The sequence below is a fragment of the Nyctereutes procyonoides genome, unplaced genomic scaffold (assembly GCF_905146905.1).
Source record: "Nyctereutes procyonoides isolate TBG_1078 unplaced genomic scaffold, NYPRO_anot_genome, whole genome shotgun sequence".
Classification (NCBI taxonomy): domain Eukaryota; kingdom Metazoa; phylum Chordata; class Mammalia; order Carnivora; family Canidae; genus Nyctereutes; species Nyctereutes procyonoides.
In genome coordinates, this window is record NW_026575135.1 from 20256589 (window position 1) to 20282108 (window position 25520).

Sequence of the window (25520 nt, forward strand, 5' to 3'; positions counted from 1 at the left end):
ATAGAAAATTATGAAGAATATAACAAAACCTGTGATACCACCACCCAGCTTTCTCAAATTTTAACATTGTTATCTTTCAGATTTTTTTGAACATTACAAACACAACTGAAGCACCCTGAATATCCCTCCCCAATCCCATTCCCCTCCCTCCCTCTCCAGAGGGAACCACTATCCAACATTTGTTTGTCACTCCCCATGCAAGTTTTTAATACCATGAGTTCCTAAGTATGTATCCATAAACAATGTATAGTTTTGTTTTGCATTCAATTTATTCCGTAAATATTTAATTAGCACCCACTATGTGCTAGGCACAGTTCTAGGTGCTTGGGAGCAGAGAACAGACAAATACATGCCCTCATCAAACTTATGTTTGTATATTTTCAAACTTTATATAAATGGTATCACACTGTTCAGCTCATTTTACGATTTGCTTTTCTGACTCAACTTTGAATTTCTGAGAGGTATCTCAAATGCTGATGCTTCCAGTTCATTTATTTTAACTGATGTATAGTATTCCATTGTAGGAGTATACTGGAATTTATCTTCCTTTTGATGGAGATTTGTTTCCAACTTGTATTACTAATGATGCTGTAACAAACCTTCTTTACACAGCTTGTTTACACATGCTTTAATCTCTTAAAAATCTGTTTGATCCTCAATTTTGCCAGATATTGCTGAATTGCTCTTCAAAAGAATTTTACCAATTATACTCCATCACCAATGTCTTAGAGTTTCTACTTCTCAACATTTTTGCCAATACTTAGTATTTCTTCATTGTTTATTCTTATTTGCATTTTCATGATAACTAGGAAGTTTGAAAATGTTTCCAAATTTATTGCTCATTTTAGCTTCTATGATTCTCTGCCTGTTTTGCTCCAGGGTAATTGTCATATATATTCTGCATACTAATCCTTCTGTGGCTATGTGCATTGAAAATATCTTCTCCCACCAGCTTATAGCTTATCTTTTCACACTGTTATTTATGTCTTTGGTTAGAATGAAGTTTTAAATTTTAATGCAGTTGAATTTAGCAATCCTTTAATCTATGTTTTTTTTTCTTAAAAAATCCTTTCTTATACTTAGAATGTAAATATATTCTATATCTCTTCTAAAGCTTTAAAGGTTTGCTTTCATAAATAGGTCTTTAACTCCCAGTTATTTCATATATATAGAACTAATTCTCTTTTTTCCTCCCATCCCCCAATTTGTAATCCCCCTGCAGTCATATATTAAATTTCCCTATATGCATGGGTCTATTTCTGGAAGTTCTACCCCATTTCTTTAGGCACTTAATCTATCCCTGTCCTAAGACTGTTTGGTATCTGGAAGACTGCCAATTTAGTCTCCTTCAAAACTGTCTCAGATATTCTTGGCACTTCCCTGTTCAATATGAATTTTTAAGTCAAGTTAAAAAAAAAAAGGTTGGTATTTTGATTAGAACTGCACTAAATGTATAGACTAATTTGGAAAGAACTGACTTCTTTATGCTACTGAGTTTTCTTCCTCAGAGAAGACTTGCATTTGTTTTTGCAAGTACCTGGCAGTACTACCATCCTAGATCCAATTTTAAATTGCTGGCTAGATGGTTTTGGACCATATGGTAGTATGAATTTGGGCCCCACACATGCATGAATGCTGACTTGTGGTTAGACATTTACTGAGGAAATTTTCTGACACTTCTCTACCAAGTCATGATCTACATGAACAAAGTGGTATGTTTCTAGATCACTGTTATGCTGTTAAGAATAGCCCTTTGGAGTACAATTTTCTATTAGACTCCTCATCTTCAACTGGCCATAGAATCAACTCTCCTGTCCACTATAACTCCTTATACATATCAAAACAGAAGCTCAAGGTCACCTGCATTTGGCAGATAAAAGCCAGGGTAAAAGCCAGCTGAACCTGTTTATTTCTTTGCATTCTGGCTTTTACTTCATTTTTGTCTCTAGGATTCCTTTCTTATCAGCTCAACTTTACATTAAAAAAATATATTAAGGGACGCCTGGGTGGCTCATCAGTTGAGCATCTGCCTTTGGCTCAGGGCATGATCCCTGGATTCCAGGATCAAGTCCCACATTGGGCTTCCTGCATGGAGCCTGCTTCTCCCTCTGCCTATGTCTCTGCCTCTCTCTCTGTGTCTCTCATGAATAAATAAATAAAATCTTTAAAAATATATAAAAATAAAAAAATAATATATTAAAAAAATCTTATCCCTCATTTATATTTTTAGTAGAAAGGTTGTCTAAGATATTTAAAAAACTTTTATAGCTTAATTTTTATCTATTTGATTTACTAGTTTGGGATGGAAATGTATTAAAATCTCTCTCTTATTATGATTATAAACTTGTAATTCCTTTTCTGCTTTGTTTTGGGATTGTTGTTTTTTGAAATATACAAATTTCAAGTTGTATACAGAAGTTCATAATTATATGTTCTTAGTTGATTTTTCCATTTATTAATGTGTACTGTTAAACTTTATCCTTATTAAAATCTTTGGTCTTCCATCTGTCCAATAAGGATAATCTACATTAGTTTTTTTAGTGTGGTATCTCTCTAAGGAATATACAGATGATTCTTGTTTTTGTTCAAATTGCTTTTCTGTGTCTTTTAATAAAGAAGTCAATCCATTTATACTTACTATGAACTACTCATATACTGGGTCTATTTCTACTTCCTGTTTTCTACTTATCATTCCTTTCCTTTCCTTTCCTTTGTTTATTTATTTATTTATTTACTTACTTACTTATTTTTTTAAGCTTTCCTATCTTCCACTGAAAACTAATTAAGCTTTCAATATTCCCTGTCCCCCCACTTCTACTGCTTTGGAAGCTAGCTACATACTGTATGTCTGCTATTTTACTTACCTTTAATTTAGTTTTTTTTCATTGTATATATTTAATTATATATTGTTCTGAGTCTAAAATTACTTAATATTTCTATCTTCTTCCTGAACATGACATGAACCTTACAATATTACACACAACCTATTTGTTGTTACCATCTAAAGCTATACTGTCCAGTTTAGTAGCCATCAGCCACATGTGGCTTTTCAGAGTCCTTGATATGTGGCCAGTCTGAACTGGGTTGTACTCTAAGTATAAAACACTAGATTTTGAAAATTTTACATTAAAAAATGAAACTAAAATATCTCAAAAAATTTTATAATGATTACATGTTGAAATGATAATATTTTAGTCCTACGAGGATAAACATTACTAAAAATTAATTTCATGTTTTTTTCTTTTTAATTGACTAGTAGAAAATAAACCTAGACTTCTAGTTTAAACTTTGTTTTAAATATGCTCCCCCAAAAAACCTAAGTTATTATCTTTCTGCTATTAATAATTCATAACATTTGTCATTTCACCTAATTAAATTCTTCATTATGGGATAATAGTTTACCTGGATATGATATGGCATTGGGCATTATTTTCCCTTAGTATTTAAGATAGTACTACATAATCTCCTAGCATCAACTGTTGCTGATGAGAAGCCTTCTGTTATAATGCCTAGTTATACCTCTGTAGGTAATCTGTAGGTATACCTTCTAACTTAAGTGGCTTCTAAGATTTTCTCCTTATCTTGGATATTCTAGAGTTTTACTACAACCTGTCTAAATGTAGATAAATTTATCTTTATTTAACCTACTTGACACTCTAGAGTTTACTTGATGCTTTGCTTACTGATGCAAAGATTCAGGAACTTCTTCAATGCTTAAAATTTTCTGCCTCTCCACCAATCTCTGCATCTTCTTTTTCTGTAATTCTCAAATATATACATTGGAATCTCTCAATTAATTTTCTATGTCTTTTAAGTTAAGTACTCTTAGTATTTTTGAACCCATTAATTCCTTCATCAATGGCATAAAGGATAAAATTTATCCCATCTTTTAATTTTTTTATATACTAAGTACATTTTTAATTTCTAAGAATTGTAGTTGCTTCTTTTCCACATTAACCTGTTTCTTGTTTCAATTCTTTTGTTTCATAATTTTGAGTTATCTTTAAATGGAAAGTATCAGTTAACTTATTTCTTTGAGCATCCTAAAAATGCTTTAAGGTTTCTTCCAATCAATGGAATACTATGCAGCCGTTAAAAAGAATAAGATCATCCCATTGGCACTAACATGGAATGATTTCTAAATATGTTATAAAGGGAAAAGCCAAGGTATATAATTGTGTATGTAGAATGCTACCATTTATATAAAAGTGTATGTATGTGTGGGTGTATATGCTTGTACATGCAGAGACTATCTCAAAAAGGATAGCAAGAAATTGGTAATAGTGGTTGCCTCTGGGGAGGGGAACTGGGTGGCTAGGGGACAGAGGTGGGAGACAGACTTACTTTTCACTGTTTACCCTTTTGTACCTTTGAATTTTGTACCACGTGCATGTATTACCTAGTCAAAAAAAAATAAATAATTTATTTTTAAAAATAAAGTCTTTGTTGGACTACTCCATAAAATTAATTTCATCCAGAAAAAATGCTTGTTTTAGTTGATTTTGTTATATTAATATTAAATGTCTTCATGAGTTTTAGAATTTTGGTTATAGGCTTATTTTAAAGTAAGAAAGGTTTTTAATTATTTTTTCCTCTCTTTCCTATTTAATGATTTTATAACTGCCCCCACTTGGATTTCTAAACCCCTAATCCACAATTGGACCTTATAATGACATTAAAGCCTCCAGTTTCATACTGATATTGGAGCTATCATACATATACAATCAATCACTGACTCAGTAATAACTTTATTCAATTCCTGGCCATGAGGTTGTCTCTTATCAGCCAAAACCCATGGCCTCAGGTAGTGACTAGTTGTTTTTCCTTTTTTTGGCCTTTCACAAATGGGACAGGTATTCTAGCCAAATGCATGGCTTTGGTAGTAATTCGGGCTCTGGTTCCTGCCTCACATGAAGCACTTTAGTACTTTTGATTCTTGACAGGAACTAAAACCACTACACTTCAGTACCAGACTCAAAACCCAGTGGCCTTGTGGTTTCAGCCCTGTAACAGCTTGTGTCTGTGTTCCATTTCTGGCCCACAAAAATGTTTATGTTGTTTCAGAGCCTGGCTATATCTTTTGTGCTATTTAATCTATTGTTTGTTTGTTTTTTTTCTATTGTTCTTTGTGTTTGGAGCATAGAGGTACATAAAAATTCAGGGTGTCACCATGACTAGAAGTAATTTCCACATTTCTTTTTTTTGAACATTATAAGTAATCATTATAAAAGGAATATAATCTTATTACATAAGTTTAGAAAACAGAAAATTATTCATTATCCATTCATTCTAAACCATCCCATGTTAGCACTGAAAAATACTTCCTTATCTTCTGCTTCATGTCATATTTTAAACAATTTTTATCATGATTTTAACCTATATTGTCCCAAGCATTTGTCCATGTTGTTATGTAGTCCCTGTGACCATCATTTTAATGACTGCATATTAATCCACCAAGCTGTTCAATTGTTATTTACTTCCCAGATTATTGAGAATTTAAGGAGTTTCCAACATGCTTTTAGAAAGAAGTTCTCTGTGCATATGTGTTTTTTTCCTCTCAAAAGTTTGGATTTGGGGTTAGGGGTGAGAGAAGCCTAGTGATGGGACTGTCATAATTCTATACAGATCACTAGCCCAAAGACATTGCAGGATTGTCATAGTACATGGTTGAGGTTCATAATGATGACCCTGACATATGAAGAGAAAAGGTAAAATCATATGGGAGTAAAAATGCATGTCAGAAAGATTCTAATCCAAAATGGTTAACAGTAAGTTTTGTAATTAAAGGGATATATTTCACAAGGGATAAAATTCACAATTCGCAAATGTATATCTAGCACTGCTGGGCAAAACATTACAAATTTTCATTAACTTTCAAAATAAAATATTTTGTGTATATATACAATAAAATGTATATCTAGCACTGTAAATTTCACTATAACACTAACCTGATATTATTTACACAGTCTTCATGAGCTTCAGAAAGTGTTTTTATGTGCTTTGAAGATATAGGGTCAAAAAGCAGAACTTCAGTCTGTTCACAAGCAACAGTCAGCACTGACCTGAAAGCAAAGAACACACTTTTCTTTAGTTTTCTAGCATTCTCTTATTACTGATATTCACTTATTTATAATTACACAAACTATAATAAATAACTTCTTTTTGCTCATGTTAAAAGCAAATATCTCAAAAACTGAAACTATCTGCTTTTGGCAATAGTAGGAAATGGTACTCTCAAACATTATAGTGGAGCATAAACTGGTACAGCTTAGGTTTTGAGAGTACCTGATGTATCAAACTTTTTAATGTGTGTACCTTTTGACTGAGCAATTTTTTATGGGAACTTAATCTAAAGAAATAATCATTTATAAATACAAAGAAGCATATATAAAGATATATTGCACCATAATGAGGAATTGAAAGTAACCTAAATGTACATGAAAGGAGGAATGATTGATTATATAGCCATAATATGTAATACTTTGCAATATGATGCAACATTTATTTTTATTTTTTAAAAGATCTATTTATTCATGAGAGACACAGAGAGAATGACAGACACATAGTCAGAGGGAGAAGCAGGGTCCCGGCGATATGGGACTCGATCCCAGGACACTGGGGACCATGACCTGACCAGAGGCAGACTGCTCAATTACTGAGCCACTGAAGTGCCCCTATGGTGCAACATTTAAAAGGAAAGGGATAGTTTCATATGGATATGAAAGAACTCCAAAACATACATATTTTTTGAGAGAGAGGGAGAGAAAGAGAGCATGCTCCTGAGAGAGAACTAAGGAGTGAAGTTGGGGAGAAGCAGAGGAAGAGGGAAAGAGAGAATCCCAATGCAGGGCTCAATCTCATGACCCTGAGCAGAAATCAAGAATTAGACACCTAACCCACCGACCCACCCCGGTGCTTCCAAAACATTTTTTAAAAATATTTTATTTATTTATTCATGAGAGAGAGAGAGGCAGAGACACAGGCAGAGGGAGAAGCAGGCTTCATGCAGGGAGCCCGATGCAGGACTTGATCCCAGGTCTCCAGGATCAGGCCTGGGGCCGAAGGCAGCGCTAAACCACTGAGCTACCCAGGCTGCCCCCAAAACATTTTTAAATAAGAAAAGCTGGTTGTAGAAAAACATGCATAGATGAGGCAACTTAGTCATATATGGCAAAATTATGTATTTCTGTATCAATATCTATTAAAATGTACTGCAAAAGGTTTGGCATATATCCTACCACACCAGTTAGATATAGTCAAACTTAATTTTTCCTTTATGATATTTAGTACTGTCTCATTTCAGACATTTCCTTTTTTTTTAAAGATTTTATTTTATTTTTTATTTTATTTTTTTTTAAGATTTTATTTATATATTAATGAGACAGGCAGAGACATAGGCAGAGGGAGAAGCAGGCTCCCTGCAAGGAGCCCGATGTGGGACTTGATCCTGGATCCCAGGATCATGCCCTGAGCCAAAGGCAGATGCTCAACCGACTGGGACACCCAGGCATCCCTAGTAAATGTTCTTTTAAAATTTTGTTTGTTATTGGTGTATGGAAATGCAGTGGATTTTTAAAATTATTTATCCATCAATCTTGCTATTTTAATACTTTATCTGTAAGTTTTATACTTTAGGTTTTGTTGATAATCATACATCTATAAGCAAATGCTTTGTTCTTATTTAATACTTATTGCTGCACTGGCTAAGACTTTCAGTACAATGTTAAATGCAAATGTTAATGTAATAAGCACTCCTCTCATTCCTGTTTTTTTAAGAATACATTCACCGTTTCATCATTAAGTACAATGTTTGCTGTAGAGTTTCTTTTCTTTTTTGGGAGTAGATTCCTATTATTGGATTAAGGAAGTTCTACTCAAATTTGCTGTTTTTCCATTAATATATTTTCAGTTGTATAAAATGGTTTCCAACATTTATTGAAATTACCCTAGATTTTTCCTTCAATATGTTAGTGTAGTGATTTACATTATTTTATTTTCTATACTTTTCATTTCTACCATATTGCTTAATTCAGTTGGCTAAAATGGTGGGCTCAATTTCTGGCTTCCCTTCTTTTGTAGATCTTGGTCCTGAAATTTACCTATTGCCTTAATTCTCCAATCTCTTCAAACATAATCTTTTTATAACTTACATTAAATATTTTATATTTCTTCTAGCTTTTCTAATTATTCTCTGTTGAAAGGTTGGTCCAAACCACCTACTCTATTTCTGGAAAGCTACAATCTCTATCTCTTGCATCTGAAATTATGTCCCCTTTCACTCTGAATATGATTTACTTGGGGATTTTTTTTTTTTAAAGATTTCATTTATTTATTCACGAGAGACACAGAGAGAGGCAGACACAGGCAGAGGGAGAAGCAGACTCCATGCAGGGAACCTGATGTAGGACTCAATCCCAGAACTCCAGGATCACGATGCCCTGAGCCAAAGGCAGCCGCTCAACCACTGAGCCACCCAGGTGTCCCTGGGGATTTTTTTTTTTTTTTTTTTTAAGATTTTGAGAGAGTGCCTGTGAGAGCAGGAAGAGGGACAAGCAGATTCAGCACCAAGAGCCTGAGGTGAGGTTCCATTTGCACACCTGAGTTTGTGACCTGAGCCGAAATCAAGAGTCACTCTGATGCCCAGGGGATTCACTTCATCAATATGAGTGTTTTTCATTTTTATTTGTCTTTTCAAAGACAAGATTTTCTCTGTTGAGTATTTGCATTGAAATTCTACTGTTACTATATTTCCTTCCTTCTGCTTTCTTCAAACTTACTTTGCTATTATTTGCAGATAACTTCACTATTCCTTATTTCAGATGGATACTTAGCTCATTAATTTTTCTTGTCTTCCTTTCCAGTTTATTAATGATTGTAATTTTCTTACTAAGTACAGTTTTACTTACAAGTTTTTAGACATATGCTACTTTCATTATCATTTAGTGCTAAATACTTCTAATTTCCATTATCATTTATTTGGCCCATATATTATTTATAAATGTTTTCTTAACTTGAAAACACATGAGGTTTTTTTTTTTTTTTTTTTTTTACAAATATTTTTTTTAAATTATTTATGACAGTCACACAGATAGAGAGAGAGAGGCAGAGGGAGAAGCAGGCTCCATGCACCAGGAGCCCGACATGGGATTCGATCCCGGGTCTCCAGGATCGCGCCCTGGGCCAAAGGCAGGCGCCAAACCGCTGCGCCACCCAGGGATCCCCACATGAGGTTTTTCTGGTTATCTTTCTGTTATTCATTTATAATGATTACATTGTGTTGAGAAACTCTACTTCTATGATAATCTTTTTTTTTTTTAAAGATTTTATTTATTCATGAGAGACACACAGAGAGAGAGAGAGGCAGAGACACGTCAGAGGGAGAAGCAGGCTCCATGCAGGGAGCCCGACGTGGGACTTGATCCTGGGTCTCCAGGGTCACGCCCTGGGCTGAAGGCAGCAGCTCAACCACCGAGCCACCCAGGCGTCCCTTCTATGATAATCTTTTGAAATGTGGCCTTATCAGTGCAAATTTTATAAATCTAACATGTGTTTGAAAAAAAAAAAAAGCAAGCAGGAGATAGCTGTTACATATAGTCAAGTATAAGATTTTAAAATGTTTGAAAAAGGGGATCCCTGGGTGGCTCAGCGGTTTAGCGCCTGCCTTCGGCCTGGGACGTGATCCTGGGGTCCCGGAATCGAGTCCCACATCAGGCTCCCTGCATGGAGCCCTGCTTCTCCCTCTTCCTGTGTCTTTGCCTCTCTCTCTGTCTCTCATGAATAAATAAGATCTTTTTTAAAAAATGTTTGAAAAAAAATAAATGTTTGACATTCAATAGCAATATAAGTTAACCTATGAATAAAAATTTTAAAACATCTTCAAAATAAACTAACCTATAGATTATAAAAATGTGTGCCAAGTAAAGTTCTAATTAAGTTGCTCATCAAAGTATTCTAGTAATTTCCATTATTTATCAATTTTTGGAAATTGTTGCCATAATCTTTTCTTTGACCCAGATGCCCTTGTCTGCACCATGAATGGATGTAGGAAGTTGCATAAAGCCCCTCCAAGAATGTCCACGTTAATTAATTTGTAGTGGGGGCACTTGGGTGGCTCAGTCAGTTGAGTGTCTGCCTTGGGCTCAGGTCATGATCTTGGGGTCCTGGGATGGAGCCCCACATCAGGTTCCCTGCTCTGCGGCGAGCCTGTTTTTCCCCTCTTCCTTTCCCTCTGCTGGCTGCTCCCCCTACTTGTGCTCACACTCTCTGTCAAACAAATAAATAAAATCTTTAAAAAAAAATTTTAACTGTCATCTTTGTAAGTAAAAAAATTATTTAACATTAACAGAACTATTCATGGGGCTAAATATTCTTTTTAGCTTTTGCTGAAATATATTAACAATTTTTTAACACTTGCTATTTTGTACATTAAATATGTATTCAATTATATTAATAACTATGCCACAAAACGATCTGTTGATTGTCATGTTTAATTGTATCAGACCTAATCCTTCAGCCCAGATGAGAAGTAATATAATACAGCAGTTAAAAGCATAAGCCAGAATGACCTTCCTGCTTTTGTTTCCTCAATTAAATATTCCTGGTACTGAGATTTATGTTGGTGGTCATTTTCATTAATAAAATGAGTGTTGCTGACACCCATGATGGGCAGGTATTCAGTGGGTTTTAGCAAAACGATCCCACTAAATAATGGTGAAATTCAATAGGAATGATAAAATTAGGGATCTGTATCCCAGGAGTACTGACATAAATCATCCCCATAGGCCCCACTCATCTGCTGTGGATTGAAATCTGTCATGGGAGTACACATTATACCAAGAGTATGTTTGGATACTGCTTACAATAGTGTTACTTTCATTTGACTGCCCTGTTCATCTCTCTGGAACTCCCCAGAGGCTGCAGTTCTCACAAATGACTATGTGAGAATGACTGAGATTGCCTGTGAAAGGCAGGCAGCCCCACACTTAGGGAAGCCAAATGGTCACTGGGCATTATCTTAAAGATTTTTTGTGGTGGGGAGTGTATCTAGCATGGATAAAGAGCAATTAGAACTGATGTTATAGCTCTCAAGTGAGATGTTTGTTGGCAGCTTGCAGTGCCAGCTCTTAATTCTGTAGTTGGTATATAATGCGTTGCTCTGGGAGGTTCCATGGAAGACATTCAGGGATCTTGGGGCAGTTAACTATTTAACCACTATGGACATATATCAATACTTTAACAACTGGTACTGCTGAAACAATGTGTACTAGCTGAGTATCAGGTCTGAATGCAGTGTACTGCTCGTCAGAGCAAGATTTTATTAAGCGGTGGTGTTTATCATATGTTTTGTGTCTACCTGACTGAGGTATACTATAATGTACATTAAAATCTTCCTCTATGATAAATTTGTCCGTTTTCTCCTTAAAGTTACCAATTTTTGATTCATAGATTTTCAATCTAAAAGACTCATTCAATTCAAAACTGTTTTATCTTTCTCGTGAATTGAGCTTTCATGAACATGATGTGATCTCCTATCTCTAGTAATTTGGCCTAAAATCCTAGTTTGTATAGTAATATAGCTCACCAGCTTTAGAGTGTGTTTGATATATTCTCGTCTATCCTACTGAACATCTAGTACTATTATATTTACTGTAATTAGCAATATTTGGACTTATTTTTGGCCATTCTTTGGTTTTTTATTTATTAAACCTTTTCTACTTTTTTTTCTTTCCCTTTCTTGTCTTCTCTTGGAATATTTTTTTCTCATTGCACTATTTTTTCCTTGAGTAGTCTGGAAAGAATATATCTTTTATTATCTTTTGGTCTTGCAATCTTGCAAACTTTAATATGCAAACGTTAAAAACAACAGTTAATATGTTAAATTCTTCCTGAAGAAAATAAGAAATTTAGAACACCCCTTCAAAATTTATTATTTTCTTCAATTTTAGTTCCATCTTTTTAAATTATCACTCTCATAAGTACTCCTTTGAAGGTCTTTTTTCTCTAGCTTTTAAGATTTTAATATTTGTTTTAGAGTCACTGCATGCCTAGAAAGGATTCCTGCTTGGGGTCTATTGGGCATCTTAAATCATGATCTTGTGACTTTCTTAAGTTCTTCAAGTTCCCAGCTATTATCTCTTCAAATTGTTTTGTTATTATTTTTCCCATTATCTCATTTTCTTCAGGAGCTGACCAAATATATAGTATGCCTTTTTTGTCTATGCTCCATGTCACTAAACCTCCTTCATATTTCCAATCTCTGCATCTTTCTGGCCTCCAGTCTAGATAATTTCTTCATTTCTATTTTCCAATACTACTCTCTATCGCAGTGCCTGATGTGTTTTCATAAAAGAAAGCCTGACAAATTTCCACATATTATTCTCTAATCTATTAACATCAAATTTCATTTTATAAAATGTCCTCTTAGGAAGTGATACTTCTTTTGATTATATTGTTACTGTAAAAACATTTTTAGAATTCTTTAGAAATTACCTCTACTCCAGGTATCCTTTCATTTCTTTTTTAGTGTCAAATCTTTCCAGTCTGGTCTCTATTAAATTCCTAATTTTAATTCTAACCTTCTGTGTCTCTTCTTCTCTGTACTGAGAAGTCCTTATAAATAACAGTGATAATGGTACCCAGTAAGCTGATTTAACCCATATAACTGAAGGATATAAGAAATTATATAACACAGATGTCATTTTTCTAGAAAATTAAGTCCTATAAAAATCTGAAGCATATTAGACGTAGTAAGAATACTAAAAAATTATAACATTTAACTATTTTCATCTATCACCTTGACACAGATGAAAAAGAATGGCAATGTGTAATATTGGCAAAAGTATGGGGAGACGGGCACTTTCATATGTGTGTGATAGAATGAGAATTAGTAAAATCTTCACATAGGGGAATTTAATAATAGGTCTCCAAAATCTTCATAACTTTCACCCATTCTAGAGAATTATCATGAGGATATAAATCTAAAAATGTTTCTAAAGGTTTTACTTAAACTAATGAAAAATGTTAAATAATGTAAAAATATATTAACATAGGTAATTCACAATATATTGCATGAAAAAGAACAGGCAACAAAATAACATGATTCCATGTGTATGTTAAAATAAACATATGCAGGGGCACCTGGCTGGCTCAGTTGAAGAGCATGTGACTCGATCTCTGGGTCATGAGTTCGAGTTTTACATTGGGTGTAGAGATTACTTAAATAAATACCTTTAAAATATAAGCAACACACACACACACACACACAAAATTCCCTGGACAGACTTTTAAGCTCTGGGATTATAAATGATGTTTAACTTCTTTCTGTTCATTTATTGCCTAGATTTTCTAGAATGAGTATATATCAATTGCAAATTAAACATTATTAAATTATTTAAGTACCAGAGTGCCTAAATACTTTTTACAAAAATGTTTGTATGGGACTATGTTGTCCTGGTTCAAACAAAACTATCAGTAATATATTCCTCATTCTAATAGCACTGGCAATGGGAATTTCCTCTTCATAACTCATTCTACCCCTCTCATCATGTACCTAAAATCTCACTTCCAAAGAGTAAAAACAGCTATTTCTGAAAGCCTGACAGAACAGATAGGAGGGTGAGAGGAGAGGAGTTGGGGTATGGAGAAGAAAGGAACTGAATGTTTATGAAGGAGAGATTCTTCGTATTTTGGGAGGAGCTTTAGGAATAGGGCTTTGTTGGAGAGAGCACTAGGAGAGGTTACACGAATAAACTTCAGTAGTTCCTCCTCCTTACCTGTATTCAGCACATTCATTGCTACAGGTTCCACCCAACTGCTATAAATAGAAACCCCAGAGATCCTAGTACCAAGTAGAATTAGGAAGAAGCAAATGCATCAATGAAGTGGAATATGGTGTCCCTCCTCACTGTGATTCCAAATTCTGCTACTTTTCTCCTTCCTAGCACATTTTAGTTTTTTTCTTAAGCAAAACATTTTGCCTTGTTAAGCCATCATCTTTCAGCTTCTCTAACATGACATACTGGCCCTCCAACCATAAGTCCTTTGACATACCAATTCCTCCATCTGGACTACTTCTATCTCCTCCCCTACCCTATCTTGGTTAATTCATCTTCTACTCATTTTTTTTTTTTTTCTGTTTTTTGGTTAACTGTCACTTCTACAGCAAAACCTCAAACACCCTGGTGTGTACAGTTGGTTCCTTCAAGCCTTTATCTCGATTTACAAATACACATTATGAAATTTTTAGTATGGTTATTTAGCATGTAGTTGAACCAGTAAGTCCCAAGTTTAGTAAGACTGGTGGTGCCATTAGCTGGTTTGGCTCACCAGTGCAACTTCTGCATCTGGAACATAGCAAGTGCTCAACAAGTATTTATTGAATGAGGGAATGAATAAGTGGACAGCTACGCAAATGACGAGAATCCAGAGGCCTTGATTAGGTAGGAGTTGTTATGTTAACCATCTCCTCTCAGGGTGGGACTGTGTGTAATTCTCTTCCTTTGTTGTTGAACTTGTTCGTGTATTCACCAAAGTTTTAAAAAAATACATATTATTTTGAAAATTCCTCATAACGCAGAGTAAACCGAGACCGAATAGGAAATATTTAATCTGCCAGGAGACAGAAGCACGCAGTCCTGGCTGGGGAAGTTCACAAATGCCCCGCAGCCCAGGACACCCCGCTGCCGCGTCTTACTATCCTCCAGGAGCAAAGGAACACGCACACTGTCCCCTCACGGCAGGTCAGGCACCGAGTACGTGGAAGCTGCAGGCTCCCTACCCTTGCCAGAAGCTTCGGTGAGAAAAGCGCAAGCCTGGGATGACAGGGTAAGAACGAGCATCTCCTCAGCGCGTTGTTTGCTAGGCCTGTACTGTGTACCAGAGAACCCTAGCTCGGGCCCGGCTCTGGCAGACCCGCGGGGTGACGGGCCCCACGCATTTCTGCTTCACAGAGCTCCGCGTCCCGAGGCGCACAAACGAGTCCCGGGCCTGCCTACCTCCAAGGGCCGGGCCGGGACCTCCAACAGCCACAGAGCGCTTCAGAAAGTGTCGGGGGGCCTGCAGGCCGGCGCCCCCCGAGCGGGCCGCCGCCCGCGGGCAGCAGAGGCAGGCGGAGGCGGGCACCCGCCCTCCGAGGGGCCGCGCTTACCCGTCGGGCGAGTACTCGAGGTTGAAGACGGCGCCGTGGGTGCGGGTGCTGAGGTACACCGAGTCCGCGGGATGGATGGAACCATAGAGGTTAGTCATGGTGCGGAAATTGTCCCGCGCCGGGTCCACGAACAGCCCGCGGCCCAGGCTGCGCTCTCTCAGCCACCCGAACAGCCGGGCGCCGGGGCCGCCCAGGCCGACGCCGACGCCGACGCCGTGGCGGCCCCGGCTCCCGGCCCTGCAGTCTGGCCCGGGTCGCCGACGCGGCGGGGAGGGCGGTGACGGCTCTCCCTGGGCGGAAGCGGCTGAGGAGTCCAGGGCTCCGGGCGGCCCAAGCTCCCCGACGCGCGCGGCCAGGGGCAGCGAGGGGGCGCCGGGGCGGCGAGGGCTCCGGGAGGGCGACGGGGGAGGGGCTGCGTCAGCCCCGGGCTGCGGCGGAGCGGGCGGGGAAGGGAGCGGCCCGCCGGCTGCCGCCTGCCCCGCGCGGGGTGCCGGCTCCTCGGCCCCGGCTCCGGCCGTCCCATCCTCTCCGGGACTACCGGGCCCGAAGGGAAACATGACCGACGCCCCCGCCCCCCGCTCCCGGCCGCTGCCCCGCCGGCAGACACCTCAGCGCTCCCGCTCCAGCCGCCACTTCCGGCGTGCGACCGCCTAACCCCGCCGGCTGGGAAACGCGCGCCGCCGCGACCGCCCTCCGTTGGGGACCGCGAAAGCGGGGACACCGCCCATGGCAGGTGCTTTATGCCGGGGGCGACCAGCTGTGTCTGAGCGTAACTGGGAGAACTCAGAGCTCGGGCTGCACAGGGCAGTGTTAGCATCAGGGCACCCCTGCGACAGTCTGTAGCTGTCAGTCATCGTGACTGTGTGTCTGGGGATGCATGGGCCTGAATACTCAAAGTGGTGGACCAAGATTATGTCCTTATCCCCAATTTACTCTAAGGTCACAAGGGGAAAAAACTTCCATATTATGTGCAGGCCCCACATAGTAAGTGGCACGGTATATTGCCTACTCAGACTGGGAGCCTAGGACTCAAGCTCACCGTTGCCCTAAAAGCCCAGATCTGTGGCGTCTCGGTGGTTCAATCAATGAGTTAAGTGTGGAGCTCTTGATTTCAGCTGAGGTCATTATCTCAGGGTTGTGAGATGGAGCCCTTCTTGGGTATCCCAGCTCAGTGGGAGTCTGCTTGAGATTCTCTCGCTCCTCCTCTCTCTGCCCCTTTCCCCTGCTCTCTTTCTCAAGTAAATTAAAAAAAAAAAAAATCTTAAAAAAAAAAGAAAAGAAAAAAGAAGTCCAGGTCTATACAGAGCCTGGAAGGAAAATGGTGTCTATCAGTGCTCTGAATATTTGCCCAACTCCCAGCTACTGCCCAGCAAGGTCAAGATTTTATCAAGGCCGAAGTCTTCCTCTCCTCAGGAAGGAGCATATATCCAGCAGGAGCCACTGAGTGGAGCTGGAGACCTAAATCAAATCAACCTTACAAGCAACAGAGCCCCAGGTCAAATCCTGCTTACATGTTTCAGGCAGGGCACGGACGGCATGATGGGTACAAGGCCCTTCACCAGGGCTGTTAGAGATCAATATACAGAACTTATTTGTAAAAGAGTTAATGGGAACTGATGTGTGTCTTGGGAAGGGAAGGAGAGTCTACAATAAAGCAAGGCTTGAGGTACAAGGGAAAGGTGGATATAAGAACTGACAACTCTTCTAGGCCTTGATCAAGAGCTATGTTGTAGAAGGCTCACATGTGATGACTGAGGAGGAACCTGGAGGATCTTTGTAGAAGAGCTATCCTGTGAGGACAGATCTGAAGGATCTCTACAGTAAGAATGAGATTCGGAAAGGGCTGAACATTCAGCAGGTCCTCCCATCAGGTAAGTTAGTTCTTCAGCTATTGTCCATGAGCTGATTGAAAAAAGGGCAAAAAAGGGATCCCTGGGTGGCACAGCGGTTTGGCGCCTGCCTTTGGCCCAGGGCGTGATCCTGGAGACCTAGGATCGAATCCCACGTCGGGCTGCCGGTGCATGGAGCCTGCTTCTCCCTCTGCCTCTCTCTCTCTCTCTCTGTGTGTGACTATCATAAATAAAAAATTTAAAAAAAAGAAAAAAGGGCAAAAAGCAAGCATCCTGAATTCAGAGATCAGGCATCCATTCCTCTGGAGATACTCTCCATGTTGCTCCACAATGTAGGTGGTGTAGAAGTCTATTTTGTAATTAAATAATAATGGCTGCTAATAGAGGCCCTCTGTTTGGCCCCTAAATTATGGCCAATGGCTAAAATTTTATGGTGACCATTTACCAATACTATTTTTAATAGGTTAAGTAAAACAATTTTAAAAGGTTACATACATATTCCAAAGTATTTATGATATAGTTCCAACAGAAAAATACAAGCTCTGCAATGAAAGTTTGTGCTGCCTCAAGGTAACAGATTTCACAGTTCAGGCAATTCAAAATTAACACAGTATAGTGGTAATAGTAGTAAAAGTGGTTAAGAAATATTCACTAACAATTTAGAGAATCTAGAGAAGCCAAATGGGAAGAAAAAAAATTGTAGGTTTGCATATACCACTATCAGCTAGAAAATAAGAATGATTCTTGAGCAGCTAACCAAAAAACAAAACAAAACAAAAGGCAGTAGCAGCTGTAACACAGAACAAGTCATTCAGTAATGCTAAGGGTTTTGTTTTCTTTCTTTCTTATGCTTCTATTTTAAAATGTGAGTCCCGTGGAGGGCAAGATGGCGGAAGAACAGGTCCCCAATCACCTGTTCCCACCAATAACCTAGATAACCTCAAACAACCGAAAAACTACGAATTCGGCCTGAGATGTAAAGAAGACCACTGGAATGCACAGTTAGAAGATCCGCGCTCTATCAAGGTAGGAGACGGGGAAAAAGAAATAAAGGAAATAAAAAAAAACAAAAGGCCTCCAGGGGGAGGGCCCCACGAGGAGCGGGCTGAGGCCGGGCGAGTGACCCCAGTACGAGAGCCCCGTCCCGAGAAGCAGGACTGCACCAACCTTCCCGGGCGGGCGGAAAGGGCTCGCAGGGAGTTGGAGCAGGACCCAGGAGGGCGTGATGCCCTCGGGCTCCCGGGGACACTAACAGACACCTGCCGAGCGCAGGTGAGTGCGCCGAGCTCCCTAAGGGCTGCACGCGCGCGGACGGACGAGGGGCTCGTGAGCGCCTCCAGGGAGGGAGCTGCAGCGGGAGCGCAAATCCAACAGCGGCAGACCCCGGAGCACAGGGCGCGGGGACACAGCCCAGGATCCGTCCTCCCCCGGGACAGGACAAGGCCGGAGGGCCCAGTACAGCGAGGACGCTCCTGCCCCTAGCGAGCAGATCAGCGGCCCGCCCCGGAGCCTCCAGCCCTGCAGACGGGAGTACCGAGAGCCCCGACCCCGTTTCCTGCGGAGGCTAAATTCCAGGCTTCCAGAGTTTGCCAATACAACTGCTTGCGTTCCTCCTGGGCCCACGGGTAAACAAGGGTAAACAACCCCCCGCCTGAGCCCGGCACAGCAGGGCAGAGTAAAAAAAAAAGCTCCTCCCCCAAGTGCTAACACCTGAAAAATCAGCGCAGCAGGTCCCGCCCCCAAAGACACTAGACGACCAGTGAATACTCCCCCGTGTTCCAATACAACTTGGTTTTTGGGCCAACTCCTGCACTGAGCAAAATGACTAGAAGGAAAACCTCACCCCAAAAGAAAGAATCAGAACAGCCACCTCTCCACAGAGTTAACAAAATCTGGATTACACTTCAATGTCAAAAGCCAATTCAGAGCAATATTCAACAGCTAACTGGTGGCTCTCAGAAAAAAGCATTAAGGACTCACGAGACTTCATGACTGCAGAATTTAGATCCAATCAGGCAGAAATAAAAATCATTTGATGAGATGCAATCCAGAACTAAAGTCCTAACGACAGGTTAACGAGGTGAAGAACAGTGAGTGACTATAGAAGACAATTTATGGCAAAGAGGAAACTGAGGAAAAAAGAGACAATCCAATTAAGGGACCATGAAGACAGATTACGGCAATAAAGTGACATCTAAGGAGAAAAACCTACGTTAATTGGTCCCGAGCGCCGAAAGGGCCAGAGGCCAGAGAATGTATTTATGAACAAACTCCCTAGCTGAAAACTTTCCAATTCTGGGAAGAGAAACAGGCATTCCAATCAGGAAATAGAAGAGATCCCCCCCTAAAAACAATTAAAAAACGATCAACACCTCGACATTTAATAGTGAATCTTGCAATTCCCAAAGATAAAGAGAAGATCCTTAAAGCAGCAAGAGACAGAATCCTACTTTCATGGGTAGGAATATAGGGTAACAGCAGACCTCTCCACAGAGACCTGGCAGCCAGAAAATGGCTGGCAGATATATCAGGGTCCTAAAGTGAGAAACCATGCCAACCAAGAAATACGTTATTCCAGCAAGGCTCTCAGTCAAAATGAAGAAGATAAAGACTTCCAAATAGGCAAACTGAAAAAATGTACCTCCAAACCACTCTGCAGAAATTTTAAGTGTTCACTCTAAAACTCCCTTTAAGAGAAGTTCATGGAACAAGCACAAAGAAACAAGACAAAATAGATATCATGATGACACTAAACTCATATCTGTCATTAATAACCTCGAACGTGAATTGGCTTAATGACCCCTCCGAAAGTCGCAGGGTTTCAGAACTGGATAAAAAAAAGCGGACCCCATCTATTGCTGCCTACAAGAGACTCATTTTAGACAGAAGACACTACAACTGAAAATAAAGGTGGAGAACCCATTTACCATTCAAATGGTTCTCAAATATACCCTAAAACTATAGAACACTTCGAAAGAAGATTGAGGAAGACACAAAGAGATGAAAACTATTCCATGCTCAGATTGGCCAGAATTAATCTTGATGAAAATGTCAATGTTACCCAGGCAATTTACACGTATAATGCAATCCCTATCAAAATACCATGGACTTCCTTCAGAGACTTATGAACAAATATTTTAAGATGTGTGGAATCAGACAAAACAAAAAAAAAACAGACCCCAATAGCCAGGGAATTTAAAAATGAAAACCATATCTGGGCATCACAATGCCAGATTCAGGTTGTACTACAAAGCTGTGTTCATCAAGACAGTGTGGTACGGCACAAAAACAGACACATAGACATGGAACAGAACAGAGAACCCAAAGTGGACCCTGACTTTATGTTAACTAATATACGATAAAGGAGGAAAGACGATCACTGGAAGAAAAGACAGTCTCTTCAATAAAGGTGCTGGAAAATTGACATCCACATTGCAGAAGAATGAAACTGTACACTCTCTTGCACCATACACAAAGATAAAACTCAAAATAATGGAAAGATCTAAATGTGAGAACAAGAATCCATCATAATCCAAGAGAACTCAGCAACACCCTTTTGAACTTGGCCACAGTAACCTGAAGGACAGTGTTTTTCTCATCATTTGGGGAATAAGAATAATATGAAGGGAATATAAGGGAAGGAGAAGAAATGTGTGAAAATATCAGAAAGTTGAGACAGAACAAAAAACTTCAACCTGGGAATGAACTAGGGGTGTGAGGGTAGGAGGGCGGGGGGTGTGGTGAAAGGTGGACGGCACTTGAGGGTACAACTTTGACGGATGACACTGGTGTTATCTGTATGTTGGTATTGAACACCATAAAAATTAATTTATAAAAAAAATGTGAGTCCTCACATATCAAATATTTTTTGCTAAAACCTAAAATAATAAATTATTTAAGGACTAAAATTCTATTGAGATGACCATGATTTTACAACCCATCAGTTAAAAAAAATTTACTAGAAGTTAATTGAGAAGGCACTAAAGATAAACTTTCTGTGACTATTTACCCACTGCCTTTGAGAGCCTTCAAACACAATCATGTCAACAGGAATGACTGCAAATCACAGTTTACATAGACCAATTTCTATGTAACACTATTTCTGAGTACTAAAAAACTTTCAACTTCAACAGCTCAGCTTCACAGATATCAGTTCATCAGAAATGCCTAAGCATCCTCTGAACTTCTTTCCCTTGATGTTCCTTTCAGATCACAACACAAGGAAGCAATTGGCAAATGTTTCCCCTAAGCCTGGTATCACATGTCCCTGGATACTCCCAACACTTAGGATCTATCTCATTGAGCAGACAGAAAGCCAATTCATTTACTCTCTTCCCTATCTACTGACTAGATGTTTTTTAAAAATTACTTCCTAAGTGATGCCTTATAATATCATGTGCCTGAAATAATGCTGGTCTTTCTGTTTAGGCTTTTATACTTTGGGAGCAGCAGATTCACTCCTGATATCTTTGACATCATTCTTTATTGGGAACAAGATTGACAAAATGAGCAAGGCAGATGGACAAGGCAAAAAAAAAGGCTGAAATGGCAGCGATATCCCAGGCATTTTCCTGATTGAAGCCATGCATCTCGAGCTTTTTGAAATGGTCATCTATTACATCATTAGCTTGGGAAATAAGAAGTACAAACTCCAGCATTGCCTTCACCCGAGCAGAGAGGTTAGACTTTCTCCACTTCACGCAGACCTGCAAGAAAACACACTGTCAAAAGCAGAATCTCTGTTCATCACAATACAGCCGAGAATACAAAAGGCCTAACAAAATGAAAAGACGCAAGGTTAGAATAAAGGGGCAAAGTCAGGACAAAATAAACTTTCCAGTGTGATGCAAACTTGAAACTCTGGCTCAACCCTACCTCTGCAAAGAAGTCTTCTTTGCTCACTCAGCTACAAGCTCCTCTAAATACTCATGGCACCAAAAATCTCAGAACCAAGACTCAGAGACTCTAAGTACATAATGACTCTGAATCCAAACTTTTTCTTACGAGTAAAGTGAAGCTCAGATAATTGAGCTTCACTTTGTCCCCAATTAATCCTACACAAGACATAATATGTGTAAAATTAATAGCTAACACTTAGCAATTACTATGTGCTAATAAGAATGTGCTCAATGCTTCATATTCATTATGTTATTGCTTACAAAAATCCTAGGAAGTAGTATTTTTATTATTGTCCCCATAATATTGGCAAAGAAACTAAAGCTCAGAGAGGTCAAGTGACTTCCCCAAGGTCATAGAGTTGGAAAGAGGCAGAGCAGGGAACTGACTCTAACTGTATTTGATTCCAAAGACTTTATTTATAATCATTACACTTGCTCAAGAAAAATGCTGATGAAAACCATCAAACACCTAAAAATAGAAGAATAGTTCAGCAAACCATGGTATGACAGCCCATACTATGGCCACCAGAGAAGCAATGATCTTGGATGAACAAAGGTCTGGCAAGTAGACAGGAGGCTCTCAGCAGAGCAAAGGGGGAGAGGATGTACCCATCCCAAAATTATCTTCACCTGAAGCTGGCACCTGAAGCCCTTTAGGAACAGTTTACAAGGTCTCCACTCAGGTGGGCTCAGGATGGTAAGCTGGGGGGTGGGAAGACTGATGACCCTCGACCTCAGGGATAAATGCAGAGACTGATGTTTCTGTTCCCTGGCCCAGAGGATCAGGAATTTCAGCATAGGGATCAGGACTTTTTAAGTTTGGTGGTGACAAACCCATGTTTGCTGTGTCTTTACCCTTAGTTCATTTCTCTGTGAAGAATTAGCATGACCTCTGACACCCAAGGGCCTAGCTTTGGATGAAGGAGATAGTAAGTTATTGGCTGGGGGAGTGAGACCCATTTCACAACCCCTCTTGGTGGGAAAGATAAGATGAAGGCAGTTCTAGAAATGAGAGGCAGACAGGTATAGGCTTGGGGCCAGCAGCAAGAAATAAAAGAAAACCTAAGAAACTGGTTTGGGCCCATGAGGAATAATTAGTGGCTAAATTCACACTGGCAAATGCAAACAATATAATGTAACAGAAACAGTGCAAGCTTTGAAAATGGACTGTCATATTCTAGTTGCATGCTCCATGTTAAGTGACAGCACTGAACATCAAGGATAAAATGGTTATAATAAGGCTCAACTTGGAGAGGAAGCTGTATGCATTTGAAAGGTCTGTCAGGTATCCAGGATCAGGTCTGCCACAAACCTGGGGCTCAGCTAACCCCTAGTCCCAAACATCATGTACACAAAGAAAGAAGCAGCTGGGCACAGTGATGAGACTGGAAGGGAACTCAAGCAATGGGAAGAGCTCAGGGGTGGGGGGCGTGGGGAGAAGCAGGTGTTCCCTGCACCACATAGTGGCATGGACCTTTCCTTTTCCTTAGATATGAAGACACCCTGAAACTGGCACAGGGGAGGGACATGGGCACCAGCCTGGTCAGAGAGCACTGGGTTCTTCGAGTAGACCCTGTACCAGGTACTGTGGACAACCATGCTGTATGGGTACCTGTTGGCCAGGCTGGTCAACTACAATGATGAGTTCCTTGTCAACTCAGATGAGCTGGTTTAGGAAGGGAGGGGAGAGGACCTGTCCATAAACCTTGGATATCAGGTCAGAAGAACCTAGACAGGTTCAGCCATGTTTTTTAAAGGTTTTATTTATTCATGAGAGACAAAGAGAGATACAGACAGACAGACACAGGCAGAGGGAGAAGCAGGCTCCATGCAGGGAGCCCGATGTGGGACACAATCCCAGGTCTCCAGGATCATGCCCTGGGCCGAAGGCAGCACCACACCGCTGAGCCACCAGGGCTGCCCGGATCAGCCATATTTTAGCAACAGATTTGTCCACCTTCTCACCTACCCCTTCACTTAAGCATTCATTCCCAGTCTCTTGCTATCAACTACCCTATTTATTTTCTTCATAATACTCAACACTTCTGAAGTTAACCTATTCTTTTATTTTCTTTAGTTGTTCATTCTTTTCTCCTCTCTAAAATACATCTGAAAGCCTAGAAATTTTTCTGACTTGTTCAGAGGAGTGCCTGACATATAGGGGTTGCTCAGAAAATGTGTTGAATATATTACTAAAGTTCCAGAAACAATTTCTGAGGCCCACCAGGTATTGGACTAACACATTCAAAAGAGGAAGGAAAAAGAAAAAAAGACTTCCTAACCTCAGGGGACCTACTACATGGGGATAGGGAGAGGCAGGGAAGGGAGGAATTCATTTTGGCACTGGTAACATTCTGGGAACTTTACATATGTAACCTTATTTCATCCTTGTATCAGCACTACAGAATGGGTATTAATACCGTTTTACTAATAAGGAAACCAAAGCTCTGAGACATTTAAGTACTTGTTGAGGTTCATGTGCATCATTTATGGCAGAACTCAGATGTGAACACAGGATCTATCTCTTCCCACCAGGAGACAGGAGCTGTGGAAGCTGTGAAAAGGTAGGGCAGACAGCACTCTGTATGCCACTGGAAAAGGACAGATGAAGGATGCTGTGGGGGGTCACAGAAGGAAGTATCTCTTTTAAGTAAAGACAGGTGAGATGGACTTTGAAGGAAAGATCATATTCACAAGGCATGGACAGGAGGAAAGGCATCTCAGGGGCACAACAAAGGGTGGACAAAGGTAAAGAGTGGATAAATCATGAGACCTGAATGCTTCAGAGTAGAATTAGGTCTACTTTCATTCCAACAGATGGAACACACAGAGAGGCTGAGGGAAATGAGGCTGGGAAGGCAGGCTGGTGTCAGGCCACAGAGTCTCATTGTGACATGCTGTCTTCTCTTCAATAACAGAATCCCTTCATTTTAGCCATGCATATGAGCACACAGCCTCCCTTGCAGCTAGCTGTGATCATGTGATTAAGTTCTGGCCAGTGGGATGCAGACAGAAGTGATGTGTGTGACTTTCATGTCAGGACCCTAAAGGGAAGGAATGTGTATCCATAAATGCCCCTTCTTGCTCTTTTTGCTGGTAGCAGTGGTGAATCAGCATGAACATGTAGGCAAGGGCAATCCCACACAGTAAACAACACTAATTTGGTCCTTAGCAGCTTACATAGGGACTGTAAGGTGAGAAGAGAGAAAATAAAAATCTTGTTTAAACCACTGTATCTTTGGGTGTGGATAACAACAACCTAACTTGAATCCTAAGTAAGAAACCCATGATTGCCAGGCTGAAGTCCCTGAACTTCATTTAGGGGGTTATAGGGAGCCAGAGGGCTTTTAAGCCCAACATAAGAAAGATGAACCACAGTCATTACCTAACTTATTTCGGTTCTATATTGACAGTTATATAGTTAAATTCAGAACCCAGCTTCAGAATCCAAAGGATGTCTCAACAAACTAGTCTTTCTTAACTTCTTTCTAGCTCCACAGTGATGTGGAACTATGTGAGAAGGAACTCTAGCAAGCAAGCATCTGGATTTCATCTAAGAATGATTTAGCACTGTTTTTCTATTTACCTGTTTCCTTGTTGTATGTGGCATTATAATAAGCAAAGAAG

General features: G+C 39.9%; 1 protein-coding gene and 1 long non-coding RNA gene across 2 annotated transcripts in view; one reads left to right on the plus strand and one right to left on the minus strand.

Moving 5' to 3' along the window:
* DCAF10 (DDB1 and CUL4 associated factor 10) overlaps positions 1-15753 on the minus strand; it is a 44123-nt gene extending 28370 nt beyond the window's left edge. The window contains exons 1-2 of the mRNA XM_055302716.1: positions 15146-15753; positions 5949-6062 (exon numbers count right to left, since the gene is read on the minus strand). Of these exons, the coding sequence (XP_055158691.1) occupies positions 5949-6062; positions 15146-15702 (671 nt within the window). The 5' untranslated portion in view covers positions 15703-15753. The remainder of the gene's footprint in view (positions 1-5948; positions 6063-15145) is intronic.
* On the plus strand, positions 15160-22183 carry LOC129495241 (uncharacterized). The gene is made up of 3 exons (XR_008661470.1): positions 15160-15234; positions 16854-17016; positions 21424-22183. It is a non-coding gene; the product is annotated as an uncharacterized LOC129495241 (long non-coding RNA).
* The last annotated feature ends 3337 nt before the right edge of the window (positions 22184-25520 follow it).